Here is a 20,415-nt window from a genome sequence, read left to right on the forward strand (position 1 = left end):
CTTCTTTTTTACATCGAAGAGAAAAGCATACAAAACAAGAAAATAGAAATATAATAAATATAGAAAAATAGAAATAGATGTTTTTTTTTTTTCTTTTTTACAAGTTCAAAAGGTGCCATGGCTTCAGTTTGTTATGTTTAGAGTCCAGTGTTCGTTGCCTTCTGAGCTCAGTTTTTACTTGTTTGAAGACCACCTCCCCAGAAATGGTCTCCTGGTGAATGACCATGGCACTCCTAGTGTTCCACAATTTATTCACAACAGTGCAAATAATAGACCAAAATAATTCTTGGTCCATGGCGGACATGTTTTCTTCAAAAACCCCGTACATTACAGCATTATACGAGACCTTTATATTAAAACCAAGTTGTGACATTTTCCCCCATACATATCTTGACCTTTGACAATCCACGAGCAGGTGCTCTATGGACTCATCATCATTACAGTTTTCTACAGGACATTTTACAGTTTTCACAAAGCAGCTCCATTTTACCACTGCCCTTACTGCTAGCCTCCTAACGGAGACCAGCCACATTACATCCCTCTTTTTTTCAGAGACATTTTAGAAAAAAACCTAAATAAAAACTAAGAAGTGTCACCTATCCTACAGACCAGTTGGAGTTCTCACTCAGTCCATTGTCACTTGAATTTGAAGTGGCAGTGGTGGAAAAAGTACTCAAATGTTTTACTTAAAGTGATATTTCACTTAAAAAAAAAAACGTATGAACACCCTGAACATAATATTTTAATTTGAAATGTTACCAGGCCTCCCTCCTCCAGGACCCCTTCCCATACACACCCATTGTAACTTCAACCCCCATTTTAACCTGATAGATTCACCCATTATTTTTTCTGGTTCATTTATCTTTAATAATCTTGTTGTATTAAAATTTTTCCATTTTCCCAAAGAATTATTAAAAATAAATGAAAAAAGTTAATGAAAAAATTGTCAAAATGTATATTGTTGAAGTGGTCAATGTATGTTTTGTGATCTATTAAGTATAGGCTAACTAGTAAATATAACGTTTTCAAATAATTGTGGAGTAAAACAGCCTGCAATATTTGCTTCTGAGATGTAGTGGAGTAGAATTAAAAGTAGGCCTACAGGAAATTGGAAATATAGGCCTACTCCATTCAAGTCAAAAATACTTAAATACAGTACTTGAGTAAATGTACTTATTACTTTACACCACTGCATCAATAGGAGTTCTCACCCAGTCCATTGTCATCTCTTGCATTTGAAGGGAATAAGTTAGCAACAGCAAACAGACACACACCGGTACATAAAAAGGACGTGTTGATCATTCGGTAGCTGTGACATCCACGAGAGCCCTCTCACCTCCGTTCATTAATAAACTAATTGGCTATTTTGTTTCGCATTAGCCGTGTGTGTTCAGGCTAATCTGTTCCACTTAAATAACTGGAAATTTTCACCCCATTATAACGAGATGGCAGAAGTAGCACGTTGCTGCGTTTATGCCACCTGCATGAGAAATGGGCTCGTTTAGAGTTTGACACAACTCCCCCCATCGCTTCCACATCCACTCCTTGTCATTAACAAATCGCCTACACTTGGGTATTTCGGAATAATATCGACATATTTAGTTAAAAAAATGGTGGAAAAGGTAGGCTACTCAAATGTTTTACTTTAGTAAAAGTATCAATAGGCCTACTTCAGTGTAAAAAAAAAAACTTTGAAAGTATTGGCATCGAAATAATATACTTATACCAAAACCAAAAGTGTTCAAATCTCTTCAAATATCTTTTGGAAAATTGCAGATCTACAATGAAGCTTGTAGATCTGCTTTTTTCAAATGGCCTAACTGTAATAGACCTGCATGTTTTGTAATAATAATCAAAATCTTCAAGTAACTTTTTCAAATATTGTAGTGGATTAAAAGTATCCTACAATATTTGCCTCTGAGATATATAGGCCTATAGGGGAGTAGGCCTAGAAGTAAAATAACTGGAAATTGGAAATACTCAAGTACAAATACCACAAAATTGTACTTAAATAAATCTACTTAGTTACTTTACACCACTGACAACAGCATGATCCTCCTAAAAGTGTTTTATTTAGTCATTTGACTCGCTTCTTCACGGTGTTCTCTGTTGAATGAATGCCTCGTGAACAGTCAGAAACCCTCATTTCCTGACGACACACTGAACCAGGGACTTTTAAAAGACTGAAGTCCAAAACAGATCAGTGTCCCCGTCGTGTGTTACAAGTCATTGTGCGTCTCACTCTCAAACGCAACTCCTTTCACTGCCACACAAAGGACAACGTCCACTTCAAACGCTTGTAATGGAAGCTAATGACTATTAGATTGAGTAGAGGGGGCCTAAAATGCAAAAAAAGGGGATTTTACGACGACCTACCCTAAAAAACATGACGCTGCCCAAATGAAGTGCACTCAGTATCGGTTATGGGGCTTCGATGAGAACTTTCACACCTTCTCGGGGTGCATTATAGTTGCTACCCAGGACATGCAATTCATTGTAAGCCTAGGCTAGAAAGGGAACTGTTAACGGTCTTGTTGGGCAGGCTGGGCAGAATCTTCAGACTTTTAAGAGAGCCCATCTGTTCTAGTTATTGAGGAGGAACTATTAAAGGGGATGAATGACCAACCTGTTGCAGTCAAAATACTGTTAAGTATTTTTGCACTTTTCCTTTGCCATGATGTGTCTATAATTTATGAATTGAGTTCAAGGGACCCCAATTTGAACAAGCCTTTCTTGTGGTTTAAATCCTTTTAGTTGACCTTGTATCTGTTAACTGTTCTGTAAACCTTTTCCTATGCAAACTCAATAAAGTATTCATTCAATCAATCAATGTCAGTATAGGCAGTAGTAGTAGGCCTATGTCTCAGCAGATATATTAGGGATGTTAATCGACACATTATTTACGAATCGACGCGTCGAAGCCGAAAATCGATGCGTCGATCGACTTTTTTCACCTTTTTTTCGCTAAGCAGCAGCTGAGAGGAGAGCACAACGGCGCATTACTAAAAGAACACAACTTATGTAGCTGCACCCATCAGAACTTGCATCAAAGCCCTAATAATAATTATAATAAATAATTGCTCTTCCTTGCGTTAGCACAGTCTGTTCTCTAGAGACTAGAAGCGGAGTGACAAAGTCCATGGAACGTAGTGGGAGCGCTCTGGCTGGCACCCCAGGCTAGTGTATCTAATGTGGAGCTTTGGTCTGCTCGCTCTCCCTCCCCGACCGCGTCCACGGGTGTGTCGCATTAACGACAAGTAGTGTATTTTGTGTTGTTTTATTGTCAATCTTGACAAAATCACTGCACACGAGGTGACGCTGCCATTAACAAGCGAGCTTTCGTGTCAAGCATGCGCACACAGGCATGTAAACAAAACACATCCAGTCAGCGCGCACTGCTATGACGCGTGCACACGAACTGACCAGCAGTGTTTCTCAACCAGTAGTCCACGGACCTGACTAGCGCCGTATGCATGCGAATCTGCGATGCATGCATGCACTACACAGACGTTCACTCATCCCCGACACAGAGACACACACACCGGTCCTCTCACATTTGGAAAACATTAACGCTTATAACGTTTTGAACAAGCGATTAAAACATTTTTGGGAGGAAATACGTTAGAAAAAAAATTAAAAATTAAAAAAATCGACTCATACTTTTTGAGTTGCGGTGAGCATGAGTAAATTTTCGAGTCGATTTTCGATTTTTTTTCCACATCCCTAATATATATATATATATATATATATACAGTATATATAAATATATATATAATATGGTGTGGGATTATTATCATTATTATTATTTTGTCCTAAGCATTGCATTTGAGGGGCTGGGGAGCAGAAATGACACAGTACAATCCTCAGCATTAATTTAACTCTGAGAATGTACACCGTTTGTAGGCTTATGTGCTCAGAATTAAGTAAGGATTTGTTCCGCCTTCATCGGTTAATAAGTCCATAAAGCTCAAATTGAGCCTTTGTCGTCCAACAAAGTGGCATGTTGCCGCTCACGTCCATTGACCACTGATAACCTGTAGCTGTTGACAAAATTCCATGACAGGCAAAGAAGGGGAAAAAAAGATGCAAGATTGCAATGAAACAAGTGCACAAATTAAGACGCGGCACTTTTTGCTTTCCATAAGCAGCTTGGGGTTTGCTAATACAAACCCTGGAGGGAGACTTATAGGCAAGGCAACCCTGGGCTCTCCTGGCATGGTTCCAGGGGTCAGGGACATGCTGGGCCCCTGATTCAGCCCGGGAAAAAGAGTTGTAGAGGCCCTCATTGCGTGCTATAGAGAGAGATCTCTCACTATAGCGCTGCTGCTACTCAAAGATTTGCCATTTCAGATCATGACAAGTGACAAGCCAGTGGGCCAATTACATGAGTTATATTTTGTCCTGGAAACCTTGGATGTCCAAAACCATTTTGAAAATGATTTAAACTAGTGAAAACAGCCGATCTACAAGCACACAACGCCTCGCACCGCGAGGCGTTGTGTCCTTGTAGATCTGCTGTTTTCACTACTTTTGTGCGACAGCCTTGTATGATGAAGCAGGGCTTTGCTTTGCGAAAAAATGTAAAATTTGAAACTTGGAGATACAAGATCTGCCCGACAGTGACGATTTACTTTGTTGCCCATCCCCCAAAATGGAACTAAGGCCTACATTTTATTAGATTTTTTTTCCTAATGGCCGGCTTGGACCGGCCGGGAATGAACCGGCCGTTCGGGAGTTGTCCCGCTTTTCCCAATGGCCAGCACGTCCCAGCCAGGGGTTATAAGGGCGTCCTATGCGCTAATTGGAACGATGAGCGTTAGTGACCCCCGTCTCCCTTTGGGCCTCTACAGGTCCCCCCCCCCCCACCCCAGACCTCTGGCTGCTTCTTTCTGTCCCACAATGGGATTACGGGTTGTTGCTGCGGTGAGAGAGCAGAACCGGGGGTCTCACATCAGAGACGTGGGCTCATGGGGGTCTTACACAAACTCACAAGGTCCCCCCCCCCCCCCCCCCCCCCCCTCGGAAGAGTCTCAGCCCCTAATCAGCCAAATCAGGGGAGGGTAAGCAGGGGGTGACGGGGCAGAGGAAGGGGAGAAAGAAAGGAGATCAGTGTGCTGGTACTGTTTTATTAAAACTCTGATCCCTTTGATGATACTGTTACTGGCCTGTGTTCTGCCTGTCTTATAGCATATAGCATCATATAGCATTATACTGCACCGCCAAAGGCAGCCAAAGAATGTGATTAACAGAGGAAAATGACATCAAAGTTTAGAATCTGTACTGGTAAAAGGTCATTCAATATAGATTTGTGATATGAAATCTAAAAACCTTGACTTCATTTACTGCTGGATCATCTTTGCAGAGCAGAAGCACTGATTATTTGTGTTATTAGTGTTGGCTTTTTTTTGGATGGGGGGGGGGGGGGGGGTAGGCAGAGCTTTGAGAGCCGTGGGAATACACAGTCAAAACATAAGTGTTAATTCAACTCGGAGAGTGTAGAAATGTATAACCAACAAATGGACCTATTTATTGGAGAGGTTGATGCTCCTTGAATTGATATAGGAACACATCAGTTATAGTCTTCACTGAAGCCCAGACTGACTTTTTATACCAAGTTAATTTACTGACTGACGGACAAGCTGCGACATTTCTCATGCAGTTTTACAGTTTACTAGTAAAACGCCTCAGGGCGACATTCTTGGCTATCTGGCCAGTGATGTGTATCGGATCAGTTACCCAATCTCAACACTGCCTGTTGAGTTTGGCAGAACATGCCCATATATGAGCAATGGGCATTACCAAATATGGGCATTCCCAGATATGCCCTTAATATTGATGACACTGGGACAGGGATCTCCATATATGGGCATAAAACGGACTAGGATGTAATTAATTTGCAAGTGTGATCTGGGAATGCCCATGTATGGGTATGTTCTGACATCACATTGTCGACTATATATGGGCATAAAATATATGGGAATAAAAGGAACATGAAGCCAGTGTGATGTCAGAGCTGCAAACCCATTCTGTTATGAGTGGTTCCCCTACATCACCGTGACATCAGAGCATGATGTCAGAGTGATGTCACAGAGACAAGGGAACCAATAGACTGTAAAAATGTGTACTGACTGACTGAAGGAAGGACTGACACAGACAGACGGAGACAAGCTGCAACATTTCTCATGCTGCGACCTTCAGTCGCAATAACTATGTATCAGTTGGAGAGCCAAAGGTTCTCATGCACATGACCTGTGAATAACTCCACCAAACGTAGCCTTTTGGGAGGTGCATCAGAGAAAGAAAACAGGTATTAAAAAAAAAACTCTACACAAACTTGAAAAAAGGCTAGATCCGGTGGAGTTCTGTGTGATAGAGATAGTTTCAGTGGAGTTTTGTGGAGTTTATTTATATTCTGGAAACGATTTAGCTTTCCTTTTGTCCTGATTTGTTTTTGTTCTTGTCAGATCGTTCATTGTACGAGAAAGTGACTCTGAGGCTGCGTAGACATTTTCCACGCAGCATCATCTAAAACAGTCTGTGGTTGGGGAGGCGTGGATCCTTGATGAATCTGCAAGGTTTTGCTGACACGACGTTCGTCATAAAGGGCTTAGATGTCATACAAACTCTGTTATAAAACTATGCCCTATATCCGGAAAATAATGTAAGACTTAAGTGTCCTGTGCCCAGGGGTTGTGCATGTGTGCACATTATCTAAGGCATTGAATGTCTCAGAAGTAATGTTGGAGGCTGTTGGGCAGATCTTTATGCCCATATATGGTGTTCCATGTTGGAGCGCCTGTTGGGCAGATCTTTATGCCCAAATTGCCCATACATGGTGTTCCGTGTCCAGGCCAGTCTGTGATGTCAGTATGACGTCAGAGTATGATGTCAGAGTAGCATGCAGACAGACGGTTACCATGGCGGCGAAACTGTGTATCAGTCTCCTTAACTTGAATCTTATGTTGAAAGAATTGCCCTCCCTGTGTAGAAATTCATGCCGTACGCCACATCTCCAGTATTCACTTGATTATGCTAGTGTGGTATCAAGTACCGGAAATAGCCGACCTCCAAGCTCACAACGTGTCTCAGTGCAACACGTTGTGAGCTTGGAGCTCTGCTGTTTTCAATATTTTCACCAAAGGCCCTTTTAGAAGTTTCAGCCCCTGCCTCTCTAACATTCTGGCATGGTTGATGTGATCAAACTGCCTGCTGGGCAGACAGGTTGTTTCAGGTTGACCAACCCAATTAGCTGCTCTGATGGATCCAATCACTACATCCCAATCCCTTCTACACGCTCTGGCTTCTCGCCTCTCCTCTTATCCCGTCTGTCTGCTAGTCAGCCAGGCATCGTTGGACAGCATGGGTCCCTCCAGTAGTGTAATGTAACCAAGTACATTTACTTAAGTACTGCACTTTAGTATAATTTTGAGGTGGTGTAGCCTACTTTACTGGAATATTTCACCACTATTACCTCTACTCCACTACACCTCATGCAGAGACAAATATTGTACTTTTACTCCACTACATTTATTTGAAAACTTTAGTTACTAGTTACTTTGTAGATTTTGATATTGCCAAACGTAGGCTACATTACCCACTTCAGCCCTATAGATTTTGGCCATTTGACAATTGCTGATCTACAAGCTCACAATGCGTCACACTATTTTCAAAATATTTTTTACACATTTGAAAACATAAAATGGGACATTCTGCATACTTTCTACTTTTGGCACATTTTGATGCCAATACTTTTGTACGTTTTTAATTCCGGACTTTTACTTGTAACAGAGTATTTCAACATTGTAGTATTGATACTTTTACTTACAAAAAATAAATAAAAATAGATAGATATACTTGTTCCACCACTGGGTCCCTCTTTCCGCATGGAAGGGGAGGGGGACCTCACGTTTAAATGGAGACTCTGTTCTCGTTCCAGATATGCACACACCTGCCATGGGTGGGCAGGCATTCAGGGAGCCCCGGCCATGCACTGAGAACCAGTGGAATAAACTCAGAACGGGCATATTGACCATTTAAACAGATTAAACAGTGAGACGCAGCTTTCCCTCTCCCCTTGCCTCCGAGACAGACTGACCCCTACCACCCTTGGCTATAGATATCCCAGGCTAATCCCAAGGTAGTTATTTATTTGCTTAGCTTAATCTGAGGGAGGGGGGGACCCCCGTGGGCCTGCGGGGCTCTTGTCCCAGGTTTTTGAACGTAAATGGCTTTGCGTTAAGATCGAGCCCCAGAGGAAATGTCTCGCCATGTTCTCCTAATCAATCCGCTGAGGTGTGACCAAAGTAGGCTACAGTGTGAGAGTGAGCTGGGAGTAGAGGAGAGGACTCCAAATGATGTCTTTATAGGCTGCGTGCAGACTTGTGTAATGCATGTAGAGGAAAGTCAAATGAATATACATTTAAACCACATTATGAACCTATAGTGTTCCTATTCTGGGGGTGAACATTGTTGAAAAATAGCAGATCTACAAGCTCACAAATCATCACAATGTGACATGTTGTGAGCTTGCTATTTTGGGCCAAGAGATTTGGTGTAAACAAATGAGGGGTCCTAATATATACCCCTAGGGGACACCATGTCAATGAAGGGTTTCAAGTGAAGCAGCCCATTAGAGCAGTGGTTCTCAACCTGTGGGTCGGGACCCCCATATGATTAACTTAATGTGCAACATTGTTTTCTCACTCAACAGTAAACAAACCAACAAAGTTTAAGTGCATTAGAGACGCAGAAATTGTTGCGAGGTGTTGTGAGCATGTAGATCGGCTATTTTCACAATAGAACTGTGTTCTACAAAATGTAATGACTTAGCTCATCAGGATGGGGGGGGGGGGGGTTCCCCGGTTTAAATATGATTATTTTTGGGGTCACAGTATTTCTCAACCAGTGAGTTATAGGGACAAGAAAATAAATATGTTGCACAATGTTGACAACACAACATTATCTCAATGTTTTGGGTAAAATAGTCTCTATGTGGTCATTTATCAATTAGTTAATTGTTTTGCACAACTTTTTGCACATTTTTTTTAACAAACAAAGAAAGCCATGGATCAAAGAAGGATCTGTTTTGCTAATAGGTCTAAACTGGGACTTGTCAGTACAAAGATGATCTCCTGGTAAAACAATTTGTGTGTGTGTGTGCGTGTGTGCGTGTGTGTGTGTGTGTGTGTGTGTGTGTGTGTGTGTGTGTGTGTGTGTGTGTCTAGACAAAGACCTTAAACCGTATATCATTTTTCTCGTTGAACTATATATGATCAGGTAAATGTATACCTATAGGATAACTTATATAAAAGTATCTGGGAGAGTTGACAATATTTTACATATTAAAATAAAACCAGGAACCAGGAACATAAGTTTAGAAAATATATTTCTCAAGATTTCATCCAAATATACAAATACAATACAAAAAGTGGGTATACTCTTGCAAGAGCAAAATGCATGGTAAAAAATTAAAAGATAATTTAAATATAAATCTATACATCTATTAAATAGTCCTACACGATTTTCAGCAGTGCAAAAAAATAGTTTTCAGATCGAAAGTCCAGTGAATTAAGCTGCGGTCAACAGTGGTCAATGGACTCATCGGACACATCGATGTCCACGTCTGAGGAGTCAGAGAACGCCTCGTCGTCCTCGTCGGCGTGGCCCTGAGACCCGGGGCTCTTCACCGGGGCGGCCAGGCCCAACTTGGCCAGCTTGGCCTGCTGCTGCTCCAGGCTCTGCTTGCGCCACTTGATGCGTCGGTTCTGGAACCAAACCTTGACCTGGGCTTCGCTTAGTTGTAACGCTGAGGCCAGGACGAATCGCTCCGAGCCGACCATGTACTGCTGCCGGGCGAACTCCTTCTCCAGGCGGGACAGCTGCTCGTTGGTGAAACTCGTCCGCATGCGCTTCGATTTCCCACCTTTCGTCTTGAATGAATGCACGCTGACCTTTGACATTGAATCTGTAAGGGGAAAAAAGATTGACATTGGTTAGTTATATTATATTGTCACAGATATACGAGATAATAAAAAATAAAATCTCTCCCTCCTTAATCCAAGCCATGATAAAGTGAATGATAATCCAAATTTACCTTGTGCGTAAAATGCTGACTGATAGCTGAAAGGAGGACAGCAGTAGACGGAGTACGCCGGCTGGGCGTGGTGGTGCATGGCCGGGTGCTGCTGCTGCATCACGCCGGGCGAGTAGAGGTGGTAGGATGGCATGGGTAGCCCCATGTGGCCGCCGGGCCGCGGGAGAACCGGGTGTGGCTGTGGGTATTTTACTCCGCTGTGGGTAGGGCTCCTCCTCATGTCCTCGGGCTTTGCGAGCAGAGCGTCGATGGTGAAAGATTTCCCGATCGCAGGCTTCGTCGGCGACGCCGCCGCGCACTGCTGGCTTCCTGGATACTGTGGTGGATATGCGTAATTACGCATGGGGACGCCGTACGCTCCGATGGGTCTGTGTGGGACCTGCATGATTGTATGAGTATCACCAAATGTAAAGTTCCAAAAAAACGAAAAGAGAGGAGATTGCTGGCTAGTTGTTTCTCCGACTGAAGCGAGGAGTAGAATGCTGTCCCACTAGGTTAAGAGCCCTCTATTTATACGCCGAGCTGAGACGGAGGTGTCAACAACCCCCCGCCGCCCCTTTGTCTTTCTAAGTAGGTGACGAGAGATGCTAACATCCCCGGACAACGTATCCAATTAATTGATGGACCGCTGCAAGCTGGGCCTGTCAAACATCCTATACCTCTTTGAATGACAAGGCTTTTGAACAGGGAACAGGGGGAGTTCTCAGAGATTTGATGTAGGCTACAAATTCTTGCATGGATCTTAACTCCAAATGTAATCATTACCGCTGCGAAAGCCTTGATGTTACCAAATAATCTTATTTGGAGCCTTTTTAAGTCCGAGCTGGCCAACAGATGCTTTAAGCAGCGTAACTATATAGCTTTGCCACTGGACATCTCCAATCCACCAATAAAAAGACATGTCTTATTCACGATTGATGGATTTCATTATTGTAGCATCTTTACTTTATTTTAGCCCATTTTGGGGTGAAAGTGGAATGGTTTCCTTATCCTCGAACCTAACAATTAAGTACAATGATTTCCTAATTTAGGCCTATTTAAAAGAAAGGCGAACACAAAAGTTTAGTCTACAATTTTTGTTCTTGTCTTGTTGGATATTTCTTATTTCTTTTGGTTAATGGTTTAGTTGAAAAATAAATATGCAGGCCAAGCTATGGGTAGCTATTTCGACGTGTTTTTGTCACCAAGTTGTAAATCAAGAATCCGTTTTTGTATGCAAACAGCCTATAATCTATGCCCTTTTTACAGTGAATCTGTTCTTTGCTCAACGTGTGCATTTTAACAGAAGTGGTGTCGCTCTTACGGCGCAGTAGTGTCGCGCTTAATCGAGGCGTCAGATCTATCAGGTCCAGTGATGGTGCTGTTTTTTAACCACCTGCAGCCTGTAAGTAATCCCAGTGCAACCAGGAGATGATCCCATATTTTGAATGCATAACTCTGATTGCATAACTCTGGTCGAGAATTAGCACTGCTGTTAATAATTGCTTATCTAGGCTATTTAGCAAGACCCAGAGTGCAACACCTATACATACTTAGCCTGTACGCAGCTCTTATTAGCCTAAATGTATTCGTTTATGAATCCCTATATTGAACGAGTGAAGTTATGGCTCTCCAAATGGATTGTGTGACTGGAAATCAGACATGGTTCAATTACTGGAGGCTCATTAGAGGCTTGAAAGGGCACATGAAACGACATGCGGCTTCTTAAAGGGAAGTGATTTGCTTTTGTACACTACTTTAGGACAAAGGACTCTCCCTCTTTCAACTTGGATTATGACCAGCTCTGCAAACTTTCCGAGCTCATTTCCATCAATTTGTAAGTAGTGGAGAAGAGCGTCCCCTGGGCCCTAAGTAACTGTTAAAACACATTTAAACACCGAGACTTCAGAGCATCTTATTTATTCGCCTTAACTGACACTAGAATGTCTAATGGAGAAGGCAAACACAGCCTTCCTCAGCTCGGCCTGAACAATGATGCCGCTCTGATGCGTCACCCACCCGGGACCACCCACCCCAGAACCCTGTGTTTGTTGACGTGTATTTCACAACTAGAGGCCAAGGCTGGACATGGGACCGTGATGCTATGTGTGCCCTGCCCATGCATCCCGATTCCCGCATCCTCCTCGCACATCTGGCTATGGGCAGTGCTTCTCAAACGTTTTCATGTCAAGGACCCCCAAATTGACACCTATTAGGCCGCGGACCCCCATTTGAAAATATATGCCAGGGACCCCCATTAGAGTAGATTTGTACAGCTAGCAATCATTCTGAACCATTTTAATTTCAAGGACAGTTTGACATGCATTAGGCAACTGACCCCCCATTTAATATTAGCCTATCTCCGAGACCCCGATTTATTTTGTAAAATCAATGTAAATTTAACTCTGAGAGTGTACAAATGGACCCATCGATTTGTCGACTTTCTGAGTTACAAGGGTCCATTTGATTCATTTAGCCAGGGACCCCCTGGAACTCCATCAAGGCCCCCTGGGGGTCCCCAGACCTCACTTTGAGAACCAATGGACTATGGCGTGGGCACTGGAGCAGACTCATCTTCATGTTTTTTGCACCTGTTTTGAAGAGCAAAATCACAAATAATGCACTTTGTTATTGTTGCTGTACAGTACTATTCTGCCAAAATGATGGATCTATAATTTGGAGTGTAGTATAGTGGAGCTGCTCCCTTCTGCTTGTGTATTGGAGCCAGACATGGAGGAATACACTCTAACCATTGTCCAGAGCCCTCCTTTCATAGTCATAGGATGTTTGTAGAGAGAGGCTGAATGGGCTGTTCTGGAATAGCTCTGCAAGCCTTTCCAAATGAAGCTCTGCTCAATAGCCTGAAACCATCCATTAAACACCCCCCATGAGCAGGTCACTAGTTGAATCTGTGCTATAGGTTATTATGGTTAGAAGCAAATGTGACATTATTGACACTCAGAACGGTGTAGAAAGAGTAATCCGAGTGCACGTACATATAGTTTAGCTGATTACCAAATTGGAGATAATTCCAAATGTACAAACAGTAACCTTGATGGGAAAATAAATAAATAGCCTTATCTTGTAATACATGTAAACCATTTATGGAGATGTTTGTTTGTCACTTAAAGAACTGGTCCTCAAAGTGGGGTCAGGGCTCCCCAGGGGTCCTCGAGGCAGCCCAAAATTAGCTAATCTACAATAAGTTCCCGCGCTGATCTACAAGCTCACATGCAGGCTTGTAGACTGGCTATTTTCAAAAACATATAGACAAATATTGACAAATCTCTTATGGGGGTCCCTGGCACAAGATATTTTGAAATGGAGGTCCGCGGCTAAATGCATATCAATTTGGGGGTCCGTGGCATGAAAATTGAGAATCACTGGTGTGAGGCCTGGCCAGTTATTCCACAATGGATTGGTCTTCAACATGTTTAAGTGATTAAACATGGGATTAAACATGTTTCATCAAATGGGGTGTCCCATATAGGGTCTGTATGGGCGCCCCCTCGCTTTATCCCTCTGTCTACACCAAAAATCTCTACACATAAAAATAATTATATATTATTATATTAAAATACTATGTTGTGAGCTTACAGCTATTTTCACCTATTATGGCATGCCATACTGTTTGTGTGGTTATGTCGTGGTTATGTGATCTGCATGTCCTGATAGTCAGCACCCGCCCCCCCCCCCCCCTCCCTCCAGGGGATTATTACTTTTGGATAATCTGTCTAATTTAACAGATTTCTTAAATTGCTGTGCTCTGCTACATTCAATTTGAAGGGGTGCTTATGAAAATAAGTTAACACAACTGCAAGCAATAGCCAAAAGAAAAGACAAAATCAGGGTTAAAGAATAAAACAAGTCAACTGTGTTTAAACATATATATTTTAATCATTACATTTTGGGGGGGAAACTTTTGGAACTTTTGGATTTATTTTTTTTATTTTTGAACATGACCAAAATAGTTATAGTGAAGTTTGCAATGTGAGCTCTTGGAAAGGCAGAGGCCCCTTTCTCACGATAGTTCACACATGATTGTATAAAACAATAGGACGGAGAAACACAGTCATCATCATCATCATTATTATTATGGATGTCAAAGGGGACAGGTTTGTCACCTGCTCAACACATTTAGCAAGCACAGTAATCTCTTTCTTTTCTTGTTGAAATGCACATCCATCACTAATGAGTTTATGAAGCGATTTGCAGAATGTTTCAGAATGGCTTGCCCATTGTCACCTTGCCGCTGCTGTATAGGTCATTATGTGCTAACAAAGGGACAGGCCCTTACCTATGACAGGGAGTCCAACGAAAGGGCCCACGGTAATGTTCTGTCTGGCTCCAATACACAATGCACATGGCTGGCTTCAAGTCTCTACACACAATTCAGTGCCAGTTCAATTCAAAGGAGCTTTATTGGCATGAGAAAACATATGTACAATAAAAAATGAGAATAAGAAATGCGTGTACAATTGAAGGGAATACAGCAATGTGCAGTTATACACATAATGATTAGTGACTGCTAGACATACTGCACATATAAACAGAGATGCTTTAAACACATTTTAAATCTGAGCCTTTTTTATACGATTTAAACCATTTAGAGAAAAAAGAAATGTATATATAACTGTAAATTCCCCATTTTCAATAGTTTTTATTACATTTTGACACTTGCTTTGGCAATGTGTACATATGTTTTCTCATGTCAATAAAGCTCCTTTGGCTTGAAATTTTAATTTAATTGATTAGCAGTCCTTAGTCCAGGACTAATCTTACTAAATGTTAGTGCATTTTGCATTACTTCCAGATGTGGACGTTTTTGTCATTGATCTGTATACACACCCTGCCCCTGCTCTCAGCACTCATAGTAACCATGAAGTCTTGTCTGGTGCATTAATGTATAGACATCATTACAAAATATATCAGCACTGGAGGGTTTAATGTGCTTTGGTGTGTGTGTGTGTGTGTGTGTGTGTGTGTGTGTGTGTGTGTGTGTGTGTGTGTGTGTGTGTGTGTGTGTGTGTGTGTGTGTGTGTGTGTGTGTGTGTGTGTGTGTGTGTGTGTGAGAGAGAGAGAGAGAGATGATGAGAGTGAGTGAGAAAGTCTGTTCTAATGAAGAACATATTCTGTATAATAGGATAGATGCTACTATCAGAATGCAAAACTTGTCTAAAAGAAATTACAATGATAATTTTGTTCAGTTGATTTGTGTAGTAACTGATATACTGATATAAGTGATTATAACAGCATTTTGACAGAGCCAATTTATTTGTATTATTATACATCATAAAAGTGGTCCTCACTGTATGCTCATTATAAGTTGGCATGATTTCTGTCTACTCACCCTGTGTCTCATTGATTGACAGTTCAGAAACCTGCCATGACATTGTCGATGGAGATTCCAACCTAATAGAAACTACAGCATTTCTCTTACTGGAAAAATCACACCCGTGTGAACTGAGCGGTGGTCGTGGAGGCTGTGCAACAGCACTACTGGGTGGGTGCAGCGGGGTTAGTGTGCTTTACAATGCTGTAGTTTCTTCACACACTCTAATTTATTTGACCCTAAAACATTCAGTTTGTTAATAATAATAATAATACTTGACCACACATGCTGACCCACCCTTCCCCCCTGTGTGTGTGTGTGTGTGTGTGTGTGTGTGTGTGTGTGTGTGTGTGTGTGTGTGTGTGTGTGTGTGTGTGTGTGTGTGTGTGTGTGTGAGAACAACAGCGCCCCTCCCTTAACATGTGTGGTCAGAAAAGGTACTGCATGCTTGAGGCTACATACACGGACGGCCGGCCGGACGGACGGATACCCACACACACGGCCACGTATAGGAGACGGTGTGACCACCGCTCAAAAATTGTGCTATCTTTAGTATCTTATAATGCGCATGAGGACAAATGATATGAAGATGAAAATGGCTGAAGTGGTTTTGATTGATTGATTGAAGACTTTATTAGAAGTTTGCATATAGGAAAAGGTACAGTTTCATGATGGTACAGTTCACTAGCTGGTACAAGGTCAACTAAAAGGAGATCCAAGAAAGCCTTACAGCTTATTTGCATAGGAAACTTTTTTTTAACTTACAATGTTCTTACAATTATTGTTACAATTATTGTTCTTACAATGTAGGTCCAAGCAGGTATAAATGCAGAAACAAGATTGTCGAAATATGCTGACACATTGCACATATACAGTATCTGAATGTGTCTATAGACTACCGTGAGCCTACCTCGCGACTTTAAAGCTAAATCTTTATGAGATTTGACCTGGTACAATCTGGGAACCTTGGACCTGGTAAAACCCCATGCAAGAGCCGCATGTTGCTCTGTCCCATGGTAACTGTATTATCCTACTGCTTGGCATAATTTTTTTATTTTGTTTAGTAATGTTGGTAAAACTGCCAAACTGGCATGGATATTTGATCATGGGGATGCACTGGCAATGGTGTAGGCTTAAGTTTAGTCTTGTATGACCAGCCCTTAAATCTCTCTGCAAGCCTGGCATTCAAGGTGCACTCAAGTTGTAATCACCTCTGTGATATACAGAGTCAGTTTGAAGGCCCTTGCTTGCACACAAACAAGGGATGACATTTTAAAACAAACAAACACACTCATCTCTGTGACCTCTTCTTGCACACCTACTGTACTTCGATAATGTCATCCGATGAGTGGCTGTGAATATTAATAATTACAAAACTGATTGACCAATAATAATCATAATAAAAACAGCAGACTCTGTGTAATGGTCTCAAGTAGAGCAGCACAATATACAAAAAATATTGTCAGCGCAATATCAACATGCGCAAAATAGGCTACATACAATATAGCAAAGGATTACTTGCAATACGATAAATAGTATATTTACGTGCCATGTATTCACACTCTGCATAGTAACACATTTGGCCAATCACTCAGAGCTCTGCTTGTTTTCAAGTTTTTATTCATTTCAACAATCCATGTATAATGGGTGTTTTTGTTTCGATTAGGGGAAAAACATGTTTTAAGGGGAGCAGTGAGAAACTGTATTTCTAAAGTTGGATGGTATTCATTTTCAATAGCACCTGTAGCCAGGTGCAATGTTTTCAATAAAATCTTGTTGGAATGGAAATAGGTAATACATTTCTCCTCCTTTCGCTATCCTTTCTTCTTTTTTCAGTTTATGCATACAGCAGGCTTTTCATTGTCTGGGTTCTGTGTTGGCAGCAAACCTAAGGTAGAAAGTCATTCAAATTATATACTATCGTCATCACAATATTCAACTGTGTTATCGCATATCGTGTTTTCCTGATATCATGCAGCCCTATGTACGAATTACACAATATGATATGATATGATATGATTAGTATTCAAATAATTGATCCCTGTAGGAAAAAGGTGCTGAATGAAACACAGGATATATAGGCGGGTGTACAGGTATACAGAATTACGTATACAGGTACCTAACACTGATAATGTAAAAATAGACCAAATATGGCATACTGTCCAGACTATTTTCATGAATTGTCATGCAACAATACGTTAAATGATATGGGCATGGTAACATAAACGTGTGTTATTTATCAAGAAAATGACAATCACATTCATAAACTAAGCCTATTAGTTAGTTATGTCTTCAGTTATATTCTCAGCAATGTTTCCCCATCCTGAAAATAGATCCAAACCCATGTTGCTATCTATGCAGATGATGTGTGTTTGTCATTGACATGTATGGATGGCAACCAGGGAGAGCTGATTTACCTCGGTGTGGTTCTGTAACCATTAGCATTAACACCAATGAATGGCTACTGTATATGAGCAGCTCTTCTCTGTGGCTAATTGCGGGGCATTTAGGTACTCACAGTACTGTCCTGGTCATTACCACGTTAATGAGGGATTATCTCTTTCCCTGCACGGTATCTGTTCATATATGGCCCTCCCAGCTGCCTCGTCCTGGGAACAGTGTGTATTCCAATCAACACTGTCTGGCACTACACAAAGGCCTGCTCTGACATGTATAAAGTACTACTGTATACCAGTTGTGGATTTGGACACAATAAAACCATCAGCGTTCATTTAATTCCAGACGCTTTTCAGTGGTGGAAAAAAAGTACTCACATTTAATCAATTCTGCAATGTAGAAGTAAGGAAGTAAAAGTCTGGAATAAAAAATGTACTTGAGTGAAAGTGCGAAAGTAATAATAACTTGTCAGATACATTGCTGTAATGGCATCAAAATGTACTTAAAGTACCAAAAGTAAAAGTACATACATAAAATAGCAGATCGGCAAATAGCATAGTTATAAAACATGGCTAAAGTGGTTGATCTATGTATTATAATATTATAATTTATATCTGCAAAGTAACTATAGTAACTAAACTTTAGTTACTAAAGTTTTCAAATAGTGGAGTAAAAGTACAATATTTGGATCCAAGATATAGTGGAGTAGAAGTAAAAGTATTGGAAATCGGAAACACTCAAGTAAACATGTCACCTCAAAATTGTACTTAAGTGCAGTACATGAGTAAATGTACTTTGTGACTTTACACCACTGCACGCTTTGAGTTTCAACTGGATAAACGAAGCCCCTACGTACACAGACCCCTTCACAGACGCATGCATGCACGCACACACGCACGCACGCACGCACGCACACACACACACACACACACACACACACACACACACACACACACACACACACACACACACACACACACACACACAGACACACACACACACCACCTCCGTTAGACATCAGATCATGTGTCCCAAATCAGGTTCTCTTGAGATGCTTTTTGTTGGTGTCTTTTGTCAAAAGTTGAACGTGCATTCGCCATGTTTGTGTTTCTGCACACATTGCCTCCCAGAAGCTTTTGATCTAATTTGATGTGTAGTTGCACAACTGTACCTGTTAACTTTGTATTGCTGCAGTTCTGTACGCTGCCAATGCTGGGGGGAATTGATTCTTCACAGAATGTGTGTCAGAGTAGAGGTGTACAGAATCTCTTGTCTCTGATCTCAGGATATGTGTTTATTGTGGCTCTTGTTTCTTTAATTCTCAGTTTTCATTCTACAAAGCTTCCTAGAGAGTAAAATGTGCAAATACTGGCCACTGTGATCATATTGCAGTAGCAGTACTTACAATTGGGTTGGCATGGGGTTGCCCCATTCGTAGATTCCATAGATAGATAGATAGATAGATAGATAGATAGATAGATAGATAGATAGATAGATAGATAGGATAACAATATAACACACCATATAAAAGTTGAGTGGGTGCCTAAAACTTTAAGTGAAAAATAGGATTGTTCTCCCATAGATATTTATTAACCACTTAAACTCTATTGTTTAAGACCCCGGGGTCCCCCATGGGTCTATTCATGGTCACCTCCTTTTCCCCTCTACATCAAACCTATTTACATAAAATAGTCAATTCACAAGCTTCTAGATCTACTATTTTCTCCAAATGTTCGCCTATTTTTGCTGAATTTCTGCCGATTGTGAAATGCCCACATGAACACTATAGGGTTCATGTGGTTAAACTATTACCACGAAAGGTGATGTTTTTGGGTTTCTATAGCTCTCCTTCAGACCTCTTCCACTGAAAAAGAGCAAGATGCTCAAAATGTCACCGTTTGGTGCTAAAACAATCCATTTAGTGGGCTTTCTATTTTCCTGAATGTTGTCTGTACAGCATCTGGGATTTAAAGTTTGGATGTACATGCATTGGTAAACTGTTTGTGTGCGTATAAATGTTAGTTAAAAAAGGCAACAATTTGGAACGTTATTTGAGATTTAGAACCAGATTTTTTTTTGTCAAGCACTACGACATAACATACATTTCTCTTGGTGACATGCAGCAGACCATAATAAACGGGCACGCCTTCAGCAACATAATAACAGTGCGACAATAGGACATCACACTTAGCACAATGACAGGGCCCCCCGTATTTAGTACCTAATATGAAACCTATCAACACGAGCCCCTGAGGGACTTTTTACTGGCTTCTTCCCAGGTGCCCCAAGGTTCTCTGTAGAGAGACACTCTTTAATGGAGGTGAGAATTGGCGGGTTGGACTTTAACACTTGACCTGTGTTTACACTTCCTGTGGGTGTCAGGGCTGCCCCGTAAACCCAGCACTGCTCCAAGGGACGTTCGGCATTGTAGAGAGTGAGAGGGAGAGAGAAAGAAACCCCAGCGCTGAGAGGTGAAAGTGCTGAATGCTCCTCTCTGGGACTGTGATTATTGGGGACAGGCCATTTCCCCTCTCTTCACATGCTCTGTTTGCTTATATTACAGCCACACTTCCTTAATCACCCCCCACACCAACTCTATGGGTCTTTACAGGGA

General features: G+C 41.4%; 1 protein-coding gene across 1 annotated transcript; it reads right to left on the bottom strand.

Moving 5' to 3' along the window:
* Positions 1-9,578: 9,578 nt before the first annotated feature.
* On the bottom strand, positions 9,579-10,478 carry noto (notochord homeobox; the record flags this gene model as incomplete). The annotated part of the gene is made up of 2 exons (XM_080751110.1): positions 9,579-9,964; positions 10,094-10,478. The coding sequence occupies 2 exons, from the start codon at positions 10,476-10,478 to the stop codon at positions 9,579-9,581; spliced, it is 771 nt and encodes a 256-aa protein (XP_080607236.1).
* Between the last annotated feature and the right edge of the window lie 9,937 nt (positions 10,479-20,415).

Source organism: Nannobrachium achirus (genome assembly GCF_963921795.1).
Source record: "Nannobrachium achirus genome assembly, chromosome: 20".
NCBI lineage: Eukaryota > Metazoa > Chordata > Actinopteri > Myctophiformes > Myctophidae > Nannobrachium > Nannobrachium achirus.